General features: G+C 40.1%; 1 protein-coding gene across 1 annotated transcript in view; it reads left to right on the top strand.

Annotated features, from left to right (window-relative positions):
* Positions 1–19517, top strand: part of LOC134677652 (zinc finger Y-chromosomal protein-like) — a 29555-nt gene that overhangs the window by 4998 nt on the left and 5040 nt on the right. The window contains exons 4-9 of the mRNA XM_063536113.1: positions 3827–4108; positions 5301–5477; positions 6468–6550; positions 7640–7744; positions 9042–9141; positions 18227–18354. Of these exons, the coding sequence (XP_063392183.1) occupies positions 3827–4108; positions 5301–5477; positions 6468–6550; positions 7640–7744; positions 9042–9141; positions 18227–18354 (875 nt within the window). The remainder of the gene's footprint in view (positions 1–3826; positions 4109–5300; positions 5478–6467; positions 6551–7639; positions 7745–9041; positions 9142–18226; positions 18355–19517) is intronic.

The raw sequence follows: 19517 nt of genomic DNA, 5'->3' as shown, positions 1-19517 counted from the left end.
ATTTCAGCGAAATCGTTAGAGGCGTTTCCGAGATCCAATAAATATATTTTGTGATGTGGGACGTTGAATGAAACGACTTGCTTGGAGTATCGATCTATAATGTCTTAAATAACGTAATGTAAAAGCTTATATAGGGCTAACCTAAGGGAGTGTGAGTGTACGCGTAGCGCACCCACTACACCTCCATTCCTTGGGAAAAAAAAAATAGATTACCGTATTATAATATAATAAACTCAATAATCTATTTTTTTTTAACCTGTAACATTTATAGTTAAAAAAATACATCTTGTAATTTTAATTGGGAAAAAAAAAATTTAATAAGTCATTTAGATAATTAACACAAACAAAAAGTTCCAAAAACAAAAGTAATTTTGAAATTTCAATTTAATATATATTTTTATTTATATGTAAAATCAGTAAAAGAAATATATTATATTTACGTAAGTTACTCTGGAATAGCTATTTCTATAACACGTCAACATGATGATTAATATTTAAGCATGCATGAGTACTTAATTTTATAATATAATCACTTAATTACAAATTCGTGCCTTGATGACGAAACGAAACTTTTACATAATATGTCTCTCTGAGATAATTAACAAAATAATTAGAAATTAACACAAAATAAATTCCATAATATAAGAAAACATTTTAATATCAAGTAAAAGTTCAAAAATCAATAATAAAAAAAAACACACAGAAAATACAATAAAAGCTTTCTGCATGTTTATTATTTTTATAAGAACGTACGTAGTTTATTTTTACTTTATTTTATATTGTCATATCATGGTGCTTGCAAGCCTTTATTTTTTAATTCATTTCATTTAGGTATACCTACTCACTAGTTTAACACGTCAGTACTTTTATCATTTACTTTTTTTTTACTAAATTATTTCATAAAGTGTGCATCTAAAGCGTGCATCTCTTTTACGGCAAGGGTACACAACGCATTTACATTTGTGGTCGGCCGACCTTATAATAATATATTTATTTATTTACTCAGGATACAAGGAAATTTTTATTTTAAGCGCGCACACATACTATTTTTTATACTCATACAGGCAGTTCTTTTAACACATATCCTTTCATCATAACCTTCCATGTGTCCAAGGAGTCTCCACGATTGATACTCGACCGAATCATGGTCAGACATCCAAGGATTCCGTGCCTGCCTTGTATCCTGGCGTACCCTTGCTAACCTAACCGCTCAAGGCCGCCTCTCGGGCCACCGAAGATGCGATAGGTATATATATATTTATTTTTATTCATTTTCTTCCATATTTCACTCTCACAAAAAGAACCACATTCAAAAATCAACTAGATAACATACCATGAAAACTTTCACATATAAGAATTTCAACAACTCTTAGTTGATCAGGCTAATCGTTCTTTGAAAAACTTATCTGTTTCAGTTTACTCAAACACTACTAACGCACTCTAATACCAAACAAATCCATCTTCCAAATGAACCACCCTAAAACCAAGCTTACGAATTATTTCACTTTCTAACTACGCAACCATTACACAACAATATTACATATAAACACACCGTTACAAACATTGTTACGAACCTTAAAATTCATCCCCTAAAATCCAACATTAAATCTTTACTTAAACGTACCAAATCCCAACTAACTCAATACAATTTCGTCTCTTACAGTACATACCATTCTACATTTAAAAAAGTCATAGCCATAATTATACCTCTATAGTCATATCTTATTTGTTTTATATGTCAGATCCGTGTTTATAAAATGTCAAGTCCGATACATATGAATATTTAAGTATAAGTCACAAAATAAGAAAAACATGTTAAATTTCTACTAAAAGTTATAAACTATACCTAGGTAATAAGCTTAATCATAAACTTAGTATATCGTTAAAAGTGGGCTCTGTCTTTGTTATTAACAATAATATATGTATTACAGTAAAATTTAAGTGATCTAAATCGATGCACAATGTTACAATGTTTACTTTGAAATTTGATCTGAAATTACAAACGGCGCATACCAATCGTGGTAGCAACGTGACCAATGTGCTTTATACGGAAGTGATGATGAAATTACTTCTAAGTGACTTGTGCAATGTATTCGGAATAATTTTAAAACAAAACCTTATGTACTCGTAACACTGAAATGAAATTGGACTAACATATTTGAAATTTAAAATTACAATTTAGATCAACATAATATAAAAAAAAATTGGTTTGCTTTCATTAAAGAAAAAAATGGCATTAAGAAATATAATAATTATGTAGCAAACTTTTAACCATATTGGTGCTTCGTCATCAAGCACACCTTATTAATTAGAACTATTTTCTATATAACTTTATGGTCATTAATATGGTCATACACGTTAAAAAATCTTCATATTAAAATAATTATATTTGTCGCGGAATAGAATGAGAATCTTTGTATGGAATATTCAAATTATAATATGTATGTGAACCAATTTTTCGTCTGGCGTGCCAATCCTTCTTATTTCTCCCAGCAACCAAATCCTTGGGCCTCACGACACGAACAACGCCCAGCTGCATACCAACAACATCACTACGATATAAGTCCCGCATTGCTTTGAACCAATTCCATTTTTATATTTGTTATTTTTACAGCCACTATTTTATTGACTTCCACTTGTTTATTTATTTTTATAATTTCAAAATAGTTGATTAATTGAAAACTGTCCAAAACGTACTCACGCATTTATTTATTTTTATATATTTTTAAGAGTCATTTATATAAGTCACTTTTTCCCTATGTCTGCTGCGGGGTCCTTTTATTTATTTAGTCAAACGTATCTATTTTTTTTTATTACTAAAACACTGTATTTATTTCTATTAAGTTCGACACCACACCAATTCACCAAAAATGTTCATAATATAGTCCGACGTATTTTTGATAATAATATTTGTTAAATTTAAAACTGTCCACTTTGCAGCACTGTCAAATTGTCAATATCACTGTTGTGTTTACATTTCGCTCACTTGTCTATTAAATAATTGATTTATTTTTATTTTTCGTCTTGATTTTTCTTCGTAATTGGCTGGCGCGGCGCGCCGCCAGTGCAGCACAAGGCCGCACTGGCAGGGTCGCCATGTGATGTGGGACGTTGAATGAAACGACTTGCTTGGAGTATCGATCTATAATGTCTTAAATAACGTAATGTAAAAGCTTATATAGGGCTAACCTAAGGGAGTGTGAGTGTACGCGTAGCGCACCCACTACAATTTATAAATAAACACGAATTGCTCGTTTAAAGGTATTATAGGTAGATAGATAAAATTTGATAGAAATCAACAATATCGAATTGGTCAATTGGGGTCATCCATTACGACCACCAATTACGTCACACGAATTTCTAGGTTTTTTGACCCCTCCCCCCCTCCTTGTCACACTTGGTCACGTTTGGCAAACCCCTCCCCCCTAGTGTGACGTCACATTTTTTTCTACGAAATCGCCAAATCGAATTAAGTAAGTACCTAAGTATTATTAATATTTTATCAAAATATTTTTGACGATATAAATATTAGTAATTTTATAACCCAAAACTGCTTAGGAAAGAAAATTTAACGAATAAAAACGATTATCGTTTTACTATTAACGATTATCGATTTCGTCGTTTTTTTAAACCTTGTTATTTAAATGTACATCGAATAAAATAATTTAAATAAATTTTCGGTTACTGATGAAGTTAAAGTGACGTCACAAAGTTTGTGTCTCCCCCCTCCCCCATGTCACAATATGTCACATTTTCTTGACCCCCTCCCTCCCCCTAAACGTGTGATGTAATTAATGGATGACCCCATTCATCCTTTTTTTTTCAGAAAAGCTTTTGCGAAGAAGTTAATTTTAATATAAAAATTGAGACTGACAGTAACTCAGATTCCACCATGAGTTGTGATGGCGACAGCGATTTGGATCCGGATCCTACCCGTCAGAGTATTAAAGAGTCCACCGATCCATTAAGGGAATCTACTTCACTGTCGAAAAAAATATTGAGACCGATGAAAGTTATTACTGAACCGGTATCGCAAAATGTAGTAAAGAAGGTTCCGGTTATTCTACAAAATGCCTCGAATAGTCAAGTGAGGGTGTATTCTAAAAAGGTAAGTGGTAGCATGTAACCTTCAAATTGCTAAAATCAATTGCAACCTTCAACCTTCGTCAGAGAACGGTTCCGTGGGAATCTGCCAAATTCTACACCAGAGCAGGCCCCTATTTCACCAACGTGACAGGTGCGACAATTCGACAAGTCTCATTGTTGCTGACGTCACAGGCATCCATGGGCTACGGTTATCGCTTACCATCGGGCGGGCTGTATTCCTGTTTGTCACCATCATTGTAGTATTAAAAAAATATATATTATATCGGCAAAAAACAGGTATTTCTCTCTCTCAAACAACCACACCGCCCGTCTGATGGTAAGCGGTTACCGTAGCCTATGGAGGCCTGTGACGTCAGTAACAGTGATGTCGACAAATGCGAAATTTTGTCACGTTAGTGAAATAGGGCCCTGGTGACGCCGCAAGGGAAAACTGCGTCCCGAAAATGTTTTTTTTTTGTATTTATGATTTTTATTTTGGTATATGTGCTAGTTTGCAAGGTATGTATCTAAGGGCCACAGTTGCTGAAAATAAATGCTTTAATTGATTGATTGAGAACGTTTCCAAGCTGTATGGTACTATTTATTGTTTGTAAAAGTTGTTATAAGTACAAAGAAAATATAGCGAGTAAATGTTTTATATATAAATGATTATATACAGCCTGACCATGAATATATGATCACGCGCCATGTTGCGGAATTTCACTGGAACTAATTTTTTCATACTATACTGAACTGTCACCCTATACATGAGAATAACAGCACCCTCTTGACAATGATCATATGTTACTGATCAGGCATATAATTTTTTAGGGTTCCGTACCCAAAGGTAAAACGGGACCCTATTACTAAGACTTCGCTGTCCGTCCGTCCGTCCGTCCGTCTGTCACCAGGCTGTATCTCACGAACCGTGATAGCTAGACAGTTGAAATTTTCACAGATGATGTATTTCTGTTGCCGCTATAACAACAAATACTAAAAACAGAATAAAATAAAGATTTAAATGGGGCTCCCATACAACAAACGTGTTTTGTGACCAAAGTTAAGCAACGTCGGGAGTGGTCAATACTTGGATGGGTGACCGCTTTTTTTTTGTTTTTTTTTTGCATTATGGTACGGAACCCTTCGTGCGCGAGTCCGACTCGCACTTGCCCGGTTTTTTTCTTTGAAAGAACATTTTATACTTACGTTTACAGCCGGACTCAAATCACCCAAAACCACAAATATCAAAAGTTGTAATAATAGTACCACCAAAGAATGTACCGTCAGCAAAAGATCCACCGTCAGCAAAAGTGTCCACAATAACGCGCCCGATATCAAAGGCAATGGTGGCCGAAAATGCGGCTAAGGTGCCGAAACGAGATAGTTCTGAGGTAAACACGTAACCTACCATCAATATATCTCCTTCTGTATCGGTTCCTCAAGGCTGAGGGTCGTGACCATCAGGAGTGCAGTTTTTCACCACCGCTCTCCAAACCCCCCTCAATATATAGGGTGGCTAAAAAATAACAGCATTTCCGTAGACCGGGAGGTTTTGGGATTATACTGAGCAACTTTTACTATGGGACCAACCTCGAAATCGGGTAAAAACAATTTACCCTCCCATAGAAAATGGACCAGCCAAAATGTATGAAACAGTCAAATCTTTTTTCGCGATTTCGGGGTAAGTATCTAATATATATAGTATAATCCCAAAACCTCCCTGGCAACGGGAATGGACTGCAGTTATTTTTTTACAAGCTTTTATTTACTTTCACCTGACCGTTGTCTGTCTCTCTGTGTGTAATCAAATCTTGCAAGTTAAATTTGATCCACTTCCCGGTTTCCGATTGTAAATTTTGCATGCATGTATAAATCGGATGACAATGCAATATTATGGTACCATCGAGCTGATCTGATGATGGAGACAGGAGGTGGCCATAGGAACTCTGTGACGAAACAACGTAACCTAATTGTGTTAGGGGTTTTTAGAATTGTCTCGATGAGTATTAGTTGTCTGTCTGTCGTAAGAAAAGTACAGTCAGCGATAAAAGCTTGTACCAAAAATGAAATTATTGCCAAAAACTTATTATTAACCACCCGGTATATAACTTCGTATAAGCAATGGTGCGAAACTCCTAACTTCGGCCAAACTCGGCTCCGCTCGGCTTACCATTGCTCCGAGCAATCATTAGGGTTTACACACGTCCTTTTGCACGACCACAGATAAGATAATGACTTGAATTTTGACAACCCTAAATAGCTCAAAGGGATAGTGCCGTATCAAAGGAACAGCATGGTTCGACCCTGAACCGCTGTCAAACTTCGGTTTTGTAGGAAGTGTCCTTTCTGTACGGTAGTACTATTATTTATTGTGGTTTCAGGCAGGGGCGGGGCAAGAGGGTGGATTCGAATTTTTCCCTGGGTTTGCGCGCGCCCTTGAAGACTACAAGTTAGAGAGAGAACGGTGAGTTGTTTCATTTTACAAGCTTTTATTTAACTACTAGTCAAATCAGTTTCTTTTTTCGAACTGTCAAAACGATTTTGCTTCTATGGAATTTATATGAAACACTAGCATGTGACGTCACAATCAAATTACCTACTCTTTATAGTTTTATACGGGTTTTAAAATTGAAATTGTGTCTAAAAGTAACTGCTGTCCACGTTTCTCTATTAATCTTCTGGTACTTTATTTCGTGCATGGTGAAAAATAATTTATTTTAAATACCGTCCAAAACCCTGTTGTATTGGTCTGAATAGGGATGTTTCCAGTACTTAAAATAAATTATTTCAAACCGTGCACGAAATAAAGCATCAGATAATTATTAGAAAAACATAGATAGCAGCTATTTTTAAACACAAATTGTATTTAATAAATCGGATTGAAATATAAAAAGTAGGTGAGTTTACCGTGACGTCACTACATTTGTTTTCATATAAATTCCATATTAGCAAATCGTTTTGACAGTTTTAAAAAAGAAGCTCATTTGACTAGTAGGAATGTAGCCTATTTGTCAAATCTTGCAAGCTGCCACTTTGATCCCACCTAGCCTGTTCGGAAAAAACGCCTTTTCCGAACAGGTCATGTGAAATTAACTATTTCACATCACCTAACTCCTATTCGAAAATAGTACATTGTGCAACATGGGGCGTAAGTTGAATATTGCAAACGAGAGTAAGTTAAATCGCAACGGCTTGCCGCAAAAAACTGTTAATTATGGCACTAGAAACTTCATAACTCCCTAGGGAGAACGCTTTTTCTATAACTCCTGCTAAACCTGCGTGCAATTCCACATTTACTGAGCGAGTGTGATGATAAGGGCTTTTTCTTGCTCGGCAGGAGGGATCAAAATGGCACTTTTCTATTCTACGAAGTGATTTTTCTTTCTTTTTTGCATATAAATAAATAATACATTTATTCTTATTTAGAATCTCGATCGTAGCTAGGGATTTACCTTTCTATGTATTGTAGGATCCTTCCCTTCAGGGTTCAATATACGCCGTCGCCGTAAATATGTAATTTTGCTCTCTTGTGAGACAATCTACTAATTTTCAGAGCTAAGAAGAAGAAGTACAAGAGGAAGCAGGGTCCGCGCGTGACCTGTCCACACTGCAACAAGTCCTTGAAGGACAAACAAGTCCTCAAATTGCATATCGCTATGTAAGCATTACAATAATAATGGAGTTTAATTTAATTGGCTCACGAGATAACCCCCATGTGGGATGTTGACTCGACGGTCATTGTTCCGATAGTCGTGTCAGCGAACGGTCTCATAGCGAAGAGTCTCGACCAACACCTAGAGAGACTCTCGCTGGGTGGTTGGATCAAGGGCCAGATGCAGAAGGCGGTAATTTTGGACACGGCGCGTATAGTACGTCGGTTCCTCACTCTGCGGCCCTGACCACCGGCAGCTTGGACCCTGCCCAGCTGCCGGCGGCACCCTAGGTTAAGTTTTTTATATTGCGTTTATATGTATTTTTTATTGTTTTTATATGCTTTTGTATTTTATTTTTATATTCATGTTATAAAGAACCTAACTTAAAATCAAAAATTAATAAAGGATATGGAGTTTAATACAAATTGCGAATTAATGTAAACAAACATGACGACCGCGCGGTCTGGCCTAGTGGGTAGTGACCCTGCCTATGAAGCCGATGGTCCCGGGTTCAAATCCTGGTAAAAGATATATTTGTGTGATGAGCGCAGATAATCGTTCCTGAGTCATGGGTGGTTTCTATGTATTTAAATATTTATATATTATACATAATTATCGTTTTCTGATTATCCACAACACAAGCCTTCTTGAGCGAACCGTGGGGCTTAGTCAATTTGTTAGTCCCATAGTCCAAAACCTCCCTGGCAACGGGAATACACTTATTTTTTGGCCACCTTGTATTAAAAAGAGTACAGTCAGCAGCACAAGTTGCTAAGCGAGCGAGGTGTTCAAAATTATCTTGCTACGCTTTTACTCTCATAAGAATAAAGTCGCGTCTTGGCCGCGTAGCCAACATGCCAATCGCTTAGAGCCGCCATACACGGACTGCTCGAGCAGTAACCCAGTGATCAACATACACGGACTGCTTTTGCTGCTTGACCGCATGATGAAATTTCACCGCGCAGCCAACCGCCCGAAGCAGTTGCAACTGCTTCAGTGGTTCGTGTATTGCGAATGACGATTTTGTATTGAAACTGCAGATCACCCAACGGCGACCGCTTCAAGCTGTTGGCACTGACTGCTCAAAGCAGTCCGTGTATGGCGGGCCTTACGCTGTGTAGCGATCGAAACGCAACTGTCACTGTCGCACTAATAGAGTGATAGCGAGACACGAAGCGTTTCGTTGTCGAAGCGATAGCGATTGTCACCTTGGCTAGCGGATCATTTTGAACACCTCGCCCGTTTAGCAACTTCTGCTGCTGCCTGTACATAATTTTTATATAGAAAAGGGTTTCATTTCAGGATCCACGGTGAAGCCAAGCCTGTCGCATGCGAGGTTTGCGGGAAAGTTTGTCGCAACGATTTTACCCTCAAGTGGCACCACAAGAACAAACATAAAAAGGTAAACCTTGTTATAGGGGCATTTCACGCCAAGCGGGCAGCGAAAAAAGTGTCAGGTCATAGAATTTGCTGAAATTTGGAATAATTATACTACTCGATATTCTAAAAATACGCATTCTTTTTTTTTTTTTTTTATTTGGCACCGTTTCCGGTTTGGAAGCATTTAAAAAATGGACGAAAATTGAGGAGAGCATTTTACAAAAGCTGATGCAGCTATTATTTAATAAACTGAAAAATAAGTTCAATATTGGTTTGTATACAATTTTAATTGCTTTATCTTGCAGTTATAACAATTTTGATATTTTTTAATTTTTTCATACAAAAAACCGGAAATGAAAATTTCAAGTCAAATTTATATAAAGTTCGGTATTTTTGAAAATTTTTATTTTTGCCTCAAAATGTAGCTTATAGTCCATCAAAAATACATGGAAAGTTTGAGAGTGGGATCTGCATTAGTTTCGGAGATACATGAACTAAAGTGCAAACGTGCCGGTCTGAGCGTCGTACTGGCGATTCCTTAGTTACCCAGTCAAATAAAGGTTTTGACCCTGGAATGACAAATAATAAGCTGGAAACTCGTATAACTACACCTTCGTTTCGGCGGTCTTTAAATTACGATAAAAGTCATAGAAAACCTCGTGTTCGCGCCGGAGTTTATTCAAGGTCAAAGGTCACAAAAATTGCTTTATCACGAATATCAAGGTTTCTATAGCTCCAATGAAGTTTACATATAGATTGAAAGACATCCAATGAAGATTGTAGAGCATATAATTTGTGACAAGTCATGTTTCGGAATTTTTTTCCGATCCTCAACCGTTTTGTAGGAATTGTCGGATAATTCGGATATAGACGGCGCAAAATGCGTAGCGGTCAGCCATACGCTCCGTAATGCAAGTTCACCGTGAATTCCGGTTAATAATAACTTCTATGAAGTTATTTATTTCATAAGATGCTATTTACGGATCATTTGGACCCTATGGGTATGTCCTTAAACTACGTCCAAAAGAGAGGTATGGGCACTGTGAGTGTCATCTCGCTTAGTGTGGTAGGGCACAGCGCAGCAGATGTCATTCCGGATCTAGAGCAGAGCCCAACTGGGGAAGTACCTCCGCCTTTCAGAAAACCGCAGCCAAATAACACTAGACCCTACTAATAGTGTTGTGTTCCTGCCGGTGAGTAAGGTTGCCAGAGAGCTCATCAAGGGTGCCGTGTGTTGACGACGGGGGACCTATGGAACTCACGGTACTGCCTTTGGTCTATGTGGAAGCGGAGTACAGGTGCGGCTATCAGGGAGACCCGGTGAAACGGCTGTCCGCTGGCCGCCCGCAGGTTAGTAGGGTTCCCGAACCCAGGGATTACTTAATCTCCGCCCTGGGAGGCTGAACCACCAACCTCGCGAAAAATCCTTGATGTAGTAGTCGTGCCGGAGAAGGAGACCGGAGTGGACCCGGCTGCTGCACCAGGGGGGGACCGGGGGCCCTTCCGTACGCCGTGCCTGTGAACCGCACTACTCTACATATCCCTTTGGCAGATCTGTTCCGTTCTCTTGTCCCTTAAGCCGTCAACACCCCGAACCCTCTTTGTACACTCAACTATATGGCAAATAAGGGAAAAAAAAGAAATGGTTTCTCGGCGGCACCCCCTTCCACGCAAGTGGACTTTTGCAATATCAGGGGATTGCATTCTAATTTGAGCGCAGTCCATTACCACCTGGAATCTGCGCAGCCGACCATCCTATTTTTAACGGAGACGCAGATATCCTGCCCGGCGGACACTGCATACCTGTTATATCCCGGCTATACGCTTGAACACAAGTTCATGAGACACGCTGGTGTATGTATGTATGCCCGGCAGGAGGTCTGCTGTCGCCACCTCCATGCCTTTGAAGACAGGGACCTGTCAGTTCTGTGGGTGCGTGTGGATTACAGCGGCCACACTCGTATCTACGCGTGCCTATACAGGTCTCATAGCGGAAACACGGAAACAACCCGGCTTTTCGAGCACCTACAACGGACGGCTGACAAACTTCTGGAGCAGTACCCTTCCGCAGAGCTGGTGATTTTGGGGGATTTTAACGCTCACCACGTTGAGTGGCTTAGTTCCCGGTCCACCGACCACGCAGGGAGGGCTGCTCACGATTTTTCTCTGGCCTATGGACTTTCGCAACTGGTACATTCTCCCACGAGAATTCCAAATATCGAGAACCATACGAGCTCTTTACTGGACCTCCTGCTGACCACACGTCCGGACGGATATTCCGTCTCAGTGAATGCACCTCTCGGTTCGTCCGATCACTGCCTCGTCCGGGCACAGGCACCTTGCGCGCGGCCCGATCCACCACAGCCAGCTAGCTCGCGGCGCGTGTGGCATTATAAGTCAGCAGATTGGGACGGACTGCGTGAATTCTACGCCTCGTTGCCGTGGAGGCAGCTCTGTTTCACATCAGACGATCCTGACTCCTGTGCAGCCAATGTTGCCGAGACAATACTGCTGGGAATGGACTGTTTCATTCCCAACTCGGTAATAGCTGCGGGAGCAAAGCGACGTCCTTGGTTTAATCGGCCTTGTAAAGAAGCTACAGTTCGCAAGCAAGCCGCTTACAGGGCTTGGACCAAGGCCGTAGCTAATAAGGATCCGAACGTTTCTGATGTGAAGCGCAATTTAAACGCTGCCTCGAGGTCCAGTAAAAAAGCCATTGCCAGGGCTAAATACGATTTCGTCGGCAGAATTGGTGAGAAACTAGCGGGCTATCCCACTGGGAGTCGCGCGTTCTGGTCACTTGCCAAAGCTGCCGAGGGAAATTCTTGTCAGTCGTCTTTACCACCACTGCGGAAAGCTGATGGTGATCTGGCCCACAGTGCAAAGGAGAAAGCCGACCTCCTTGGTACTCTTTTTGCCTCGAACTCGACCCTGAACGACGACGGTAGCGCCGTGCCGCCCACCATCCCGCGGTGCGTATACTCCATGCCAGAAATCTCATTCACGCAGAGGGATATTCGGCGGGAGTTGCTATCCCTGAACGTCCATAAGTCGAGCGGGCCAGACGGCATACCAGCTCTTGTGCTAAAGCAGTGTGCTCCTGAGTTATGTCCCGTGTTAGCGCGTCTTTTCTCACTCTCTAGCGACAAACGGCATGTTCCATCTTCGTGGAAGACGGCCCTTGTACACCCTGTGCCTAAAAAGGGCGATAGATCGGACCCATCGAATTACAGGCCTATCGCTATTACCTCCCTTCTCTCTAAGGTCATGGAGCGTATAATCAACGCAAAGCTCCTGAGATACCTAGAAGAACACGATCTGATCAGCGACCGCCAATATGGTTTTCGCCACGGTCGCTCGTCTGGTGATCTTCTAGTGTATCTCACACACCGCTGGGCTTCGGCCATTGAGAGTCAAGGTGAGGCATTGGCAGTAAGCCTAGATATAGCGAAGGCGTTCGATCGGGTCTGGCATCGGGGTCTCTTGTCGAAGTTACCATCTTATGGATTGCCGGAGGGACTATGCAAATGGATCGCTAGCTTTTTGTCCGGCAGACGCATACGAGCCGTAGTAGACGGAAGCTGCTCCGATAGCATGGACATTAACGCTGGCGTTCCGCAAGGTTCTGTGCTATCCCCTACGCTGTTTTTGCTGCACATCAATGACATGTTGTCTATCGATGACATTCATTGCTATGCAGACGACAGTACTGGGGATGCCTTTTACACAGGCCGTGCCAATATCCCTCGCTCTGTGGTGCTGGAGAGTCGTGAAAAGCTTGTGTCAGACATTGAGAGCACTCTATCCAGAGTTTCGGTGTGGGGCCGGGACAATTTAGTGCGATTCAACCCCACCAAGACACAAGTTTGCGCGTTCACTGCTAAGAAAACCCCATTCACTGTGGTCCCACAGTTCCAAGGCACAGCCCTTACCATGTCAGGGAGTATTGGGATCCTCGGTGTTGACATCTCCAGTGACGTCCAATTCGGCAGCCACCTGGAAGGTAAGGCTGCGCTGGCATCCAAAAAACTCGGTGTGCTCAATAAAGCGAGGCGATACTTTACTCCGGGGCAAAGACTGCTGCTTTATAAATCGCAAGTCAGACCCCATATGGAGTACTGCTGTCACCTTTGGGCAGGAGCACCTGGATGCCAGCTTGGACCCTTCGACTCAGTCCAAAGGCGCGCTGTGCGAATCGTCGATGATCCCAAACTCACAAGCGGTATTGAACCTTTAAGTCTAAGGAGAGACTTTGCCTCCTTGTGTGTGTTCTACCGCTTGTACAATGGGTTGTGCTCTGAGGAACTATTTGACATGATGCCAACGGCCGCTTTCTATCACCGCACCGCTCGCCGTCGGCAGGGTGTTCATCCTCACACCCTAGAACCTAAATGGTCGCGTACTGTGCGATTTAAGAGGAATTTCCTCCCGCGGACGCTCCGGCTGTGGAATGAGCTCCCTCCCGAGGTTTTCCCGAGGGTCTACAGTATGGGGTTCTTCAAAAAAGGAGTGTACAGGTTTTTAAAAGGTCGGCAACGCGCATGTAACACCTCTGGAGTTGCAGGCGTTCATAGGCTACGGTGACTGCTTACCATCAGGCGGGCCGTATGCTTGTTTGCCACCGATGTGGTATAAAAAAAAAAAAACGCTGATTTTAGAACAAAAGTTGCCTCTTCTGTGGACAATAGTTAACAGCTTTTGTGCATTTATGCAATCATTTTAACTATGAAATAGGCTGATATGTAAAAGAAGTACCCCTTCAAGGATTAATTAGAAAATTAGGGTTTGTTGCCTGTAATGTCCGCAGAAAAGAGGTAAAGTTGAAGTACAAATAATACAAGTAAATATTTCCACAATATTTTATTTAACTGGCGATGGAAATATGTATTTTTTCGATCTGTCTTCAACATTTGCAAACGTTGACTATTTGTTGGTTTTACATTGAGTTAAAATTTGGCACATTTATGAAAAACCAATGACAATGCAATATTTTTAATGACATTACTACATAGGTGAAAACAAAATCGCTTCCCGTTGTTTGTCCCTGTGTATTTTAAATAGACAGAGTGATTCAAGAGGATGGTTTATGTATAATTTTATTAACCCGTGCGAAGCTGATCGTTTTTAATGTATAAATAAGAATATATAATGAGATAATGACATCAGCCCATCATCATGGCCATAAAATATATTCGCAGAATTGAGCAGATAACTGAAAAAAAAGTACAGTCTGCGATAAAAGCTTCATCAAAATCAAATCAAATCACACAAGCTGTTAACTATTGTCCACAGGAGAGACAACTTTTGTTCTAAAATCAGCGTATGATCCGTAAATAGCATCTTATGAAATAAATAACTTTATAGAAGTTATAGTTTGACGACCGGTCTGGCCTAGTGGGTAGTGACCCTGCCTGCGAAGCCGATGGTCCTGGGTTCGAATCCCAGTAAGGGCATTTATTTGTATGATGATACAGATATTTGTTCCTGAGTCATGGGTATTTTCTATGTATTTAAGTATTTGTATATTATATATATCGTTGTCTGAGTACCCACAACACAAGCCTTCTTGAGCTTACTGTGGGACTTAGTCAATCTGTGTAAGAATGTCCTATAATATTTATTTATTTATTATTAACCGGAATTCACGGTGAACTTGCATTACGGAGCGTATGGCTGACCGCTACGCGTTTTGCGCCGTCTATATCCAAATTATCCGACAATTCCTACAAAACGGTTGAGGTTCGGGAAAAATGCCCTGAACATGATGTGTCTCAAATTGTATGCTCTACAATCTTCATTTATATGTAAACATCGTTGGAGGTATAGAAACCTTGATATTTGTGATAAAGCAATTTTTGTGACCTTTGACCTTGAATAAACTCCGGCGCGAACACGAGGTTTTCTATGACTTTTATCGTAATTCAAGACCGCCGACACGAAGGTGTGGTTATACGAGTTTCCAGCTTATTATTTGTCATTCCAGGGACAAAACCTTTATTTGACTGGGTAACTAAGGAATCGCCAGTACGACGCTCAGACCGGCACGTTTGCACTTTAGTTCATGTATCTCCGAAACTAATGCAGATCCCACTCTCAAACTTTCCATGTATTTTTGATGGACTATAAGCTACATTTTGAGGCAAAAACAAAAAATTTCAAAAATACCGAACTTTATATAAATTTGACTTGAAATTTTCATTTCCGGATTTTTGTATGAAAAAATTAAAATATATCAAAATTGTTATAACTGCAAGATAAAGCAATTAAAATTGTATACAAACCAATATTGAACTTATTTTTCAGTTTATTAAATAATAGCTGCATCAGCTTTTGTAAAATGCTCTCCTCAATTTTCGTCCATTTTTTAAATGCTTCCAAACCGGAAACGGTGCCAAATAAAAAAAAAATAAAAGAATGCGTATTTTTAGAATATCGAGTAGTATAATTATTCCAAATTTCAGCAAATTCTATGACCTGACACTTTTTTCGCTGCCCGCTTGCCGTGAAATGCCCCTATAGTTACTTTATTTTAGCATTAGAATTCTTTTATCCTTAAACTTACCATAAAATTTGATTCGTCTTAACTAGATAATTACTGTTGGCCCAATATATGCTTAGTCCTATATTTATCATAATATAAGTGTAAATATGTAGTTCCTCATCTCGCTGCTAGAATGTTATGTGTGTAATCTTGTCAGCACTGTAATGATTATTATTATCGTCTGTCTATCAATGTTAGTTTAGTATCTATTATCCTGTTATCCCTCAATCCGATGACAATGCCACTTAAATATCCTAGGTTTACAAATCATAGTGGGAATTGTCTCAGGATGTAGGTTGCACCTACTAATATATAAATCTATGTACTCTTTTGTATTATATATCTGCCTATGTTTGTTTTTTTCCCCAATAAAGAAAATAAAATAAAATATAAATAAGGTAAACAATCTTGATGTGTCTTTTGATTGAAGAACACTTTAAAAATAACTCACGGCAAATATGTAACAATTATGAATCTAATACTATCATTTATATTCTTCTGCTTTCATAAGTAATAGTTAATGATTTTTAAAAAGCGTTTTTCAATTAATAGACATGTCAAGATCGCTTACCTTCTTTCTAATACTAAAAAACCGGGCAAGTGCGAGTCGGACTCGCGCACGAAGGGTTCCGTACCATAATGAAAAAAAAAACAAAAAAAAGCAAAAAAAAAAACGGTCACCCATCCAAGTACTGAGTGTACTGACCACTCCCGACGTTGCTTAACTTTGGTCAAAAATCACGTTTGTTGTATGGGAGCCCCATTTAAATCTTTATTTTATTCTGTTTTTAGTATTTGTTGTTATAGCGGCAACGGAAATACATCATCTGTGAAAATTTCAACTGTCTATAGTCCGTATTTTTTAGCATTAGAAAGAACTTCGCAGAAGTTCGCTTGTGGTTCTAAATCTGGCACTTTTAGCGGTAACAATTTGAATTAATTTTTATGTATTGACCATGCTACATTAGACAATTCAATAATTATTAATAATTAACGAGCCTGATAATAACTGCACGCTTGCTTCTGCGGAGTTCTTTCTAATGCTAAAAAAAACGAACTATAGGTTAGGTCACGGTTCGTGAGATACAGCCTGGTGACAGACGGACGGACGGACGGACAGCGAAGTCTTAGTAATAGGGTCCCGTTCTTCTACCCTTTGGGTACGGAACCCTAAAAAAACGAACTATAATGTATTAATGTATATCAATGATTTTCTACTCGAGATACGTTATAGGCGTTCTAAAATTGAAGCGCTTACCTTGTGACAAATTGGACAAGTTGCCTTTAGTCGCACCTGGGCAAGCGAGCAATGTGCACGTACTTTTATAACTAACATGGGACTTAAGAGCCAACAGAGTGGTCATTTCTCCATACAAACGTACTCCTCGTTTTCCTCCGTGGTTTTTGAAGCTAGAGCAATGATTTTTTAAACACAGATTAATATTGTCAATATCTTTGTCGGACCGTTTTGCTTTTTTTTGATATTTTTGTTTTTTAAGGCGCTAGTGCCCTTCAAAAATGGCCAAAATGGCCTAATTGACTATGCCGCGTGGCATTCAAAACTGATATCAATTAGCCAAAAAAGCAAAACGGTTCGACACAGATAATTTCATAATCATTTAGATTTCCAAATTTGGTTACGATTGGTTAAGTTTTGGAGGAGGAAACAGAGGAGTACGAAACCTCGATTTTTGAGATTTTTACGCAGGATTTTTCGCCTTGTCCTTATCGCACTACTTTTAGGTGCCGCTTCCGTTAGCGAGACGGGTATATTTACCTAAAATATTTAAATTTCAGCCCCTGTTTCGTCTTAAGTCGCGTAAAACTTACGTTTAGTTATGGCCTGACGTTTCGAACGTAACGTTCACACACACACACACACACATAAGGTCACAGGCAGACTGGCGAGAAATTGTATCAACATAAAATTCATAATATATTTATTGCGTCCATGTTCATTTTTACATAGAATGGTATTAAAACATTATAAAGTCGGTACATGGTACCCTGTTAGGGCATGGCAATAATCTTAATACTAAATACAGTAGAATCCGCTTATAATGACATCGAAGGGAAGTGACAAACACGTCATACTAAGCGGATGTCATATCTTATTTATGTTGTTGTACAAGTATGTTTTAAAATTAATCTCAAATTCCTTTATGAGAAATGAGTTTTATTAAACTTGTAACAACAACTTATCAAAACTAAAATACCTTACACGCCACGAACGCACCAAACGTCCTCGAAGGGAAAGATGTGATGACGGCCACGAAAACCAGCGAATGTGTCAGTATAACCGGACATAATTTCATGGAAATAGGATTTTTAGGTCATAGTAAGCGGTTTGTCACTATAAGCGAAGTCATTTTATCCGAATTTGTCACAAAGAATTTTATATGAAAACCAAACTTCGCACAGTAATTAAGTCATAGTAAGCGGTTGGTCAGTATAAGCGGAGTCATAATAAACGGATTCTACTGTACTTATTAATGTTGACTATTTCTTTTGCTGCGCGGGTTTTGCAAACTACCCGCACTTGATCTGACTTAGCCTATTGTTATAGGAAATAAATACCTTGGAGGATTTGAAGCCGGACTTGTATTGCAAGCAGTGTGAAGTACAGTTTCCCTCACAGAGCGCTCTCAAGCAGCACCTATTGGGTCTCAAGCACACGCCGCGGGAGCAATATACGTGAGTCACTGTACCCAACTATAGACGAACAAAACATGAAAACTTATGGTATAGTGTGTAGCTTTCAAATAGAGCTCGACGGCTAATCCTATTGTCTATTGTTAAGTAAAACCGCACGTGCTACTTACCTGCAAAAAAGGGTCTTAAGGTCTCTGCCCACTACACCGTATCATACCATGACCGTGCTGTGAACGTATCAGGCACGGAATGTAACGCGATACGGACTACTATGCCCACTACACCGTGTCCACATTGTTTCATATCCGTACATAACGGGTTTAGTGCCCGTAGTAACCGCGCATCATCCCCGTAGCATCCGCCTATAATCCCCGTAGCATCCGCGTTTCATCCCCTTATTAGTACCCGCGTTATATCCGCGAGAGCATGCCTCGTCAGAAAGAGCGAGCGAATAGTTATCAGAGTGGTAAGAGCGAGCAAGAAATACAGCAACGCGTTTATAACGGGCTTAGAACGGTCACCATAAGCGGTTATAACCCGTATGCCCACCGTTTCGTCGTCTGCACGCACCGTTCTGGCAACGTTGCGTGCCATGCACGGAGCTTTTCGGCACCGGCAAAATATCCTCGCCGACAATTCTTGACGGTCCGTGCATGGCACGCGATGGGTATGGTCGGTGACGGAACGGGCTAGTGGGCATAGTCTCATACTTTTTAATACAAAGAATATTTTTTTGCCTGACACGTTCATAGCACGGTCATGGTATGATACGGTGTAGTGGGTAGAGACCTTTAATTATTCTATTTGGCACCTGAGCGCGGGCTAGTCCAACGCTCAAAAAAACAGTGTAGGTGCGCTCTCCGATAACGCGCCTTTGTTACGCATCTCGATGACACATTTTAGACTGGTTCTGTAGCGTTCGACTCGCCGGCACTCAGTAACCGAAGTACGTATTTTTTATGAAGGTGGTTGTGGCACGTGGCACGAGCGGTTTTACTTAACAATAGACAATAGGATTAGCCGTCGAGCTCTATTTGAAAGCTACACACTATATCTACAGTCCTCTTCCTCGGGTTATCCCGCCATTTTACCACAGCTCATGGAAACGTGGGGTCCGCTTGTGAACTAATCCCATGATTTGACGTAGGCACTAGTTTTTACGAAAGCGACTTCCATCTGACCTTCCAACCCAGAAGGGAAACTAG

The sequence above is a fragment of the Cydia fagiglandana genome, chromosome 26 (assembly GCF_963556715.1).
Source record: "Cydia fagiglandana chromosome 26, ilCydFagi1.1, whole genome shotgun sequence".
Taxonomy (NCBI): domain Eukaryota; kingdom Metazoa; phylum Arthropoda; class Insecta; order Lepidoptera; family Tortricidae; genus Cydia; species Cydia fagiglandana.
Note: the sequence above shows the minus strand (reverse complement) of the source record. Positions and strands in the feature narration are given on the sequence as shown.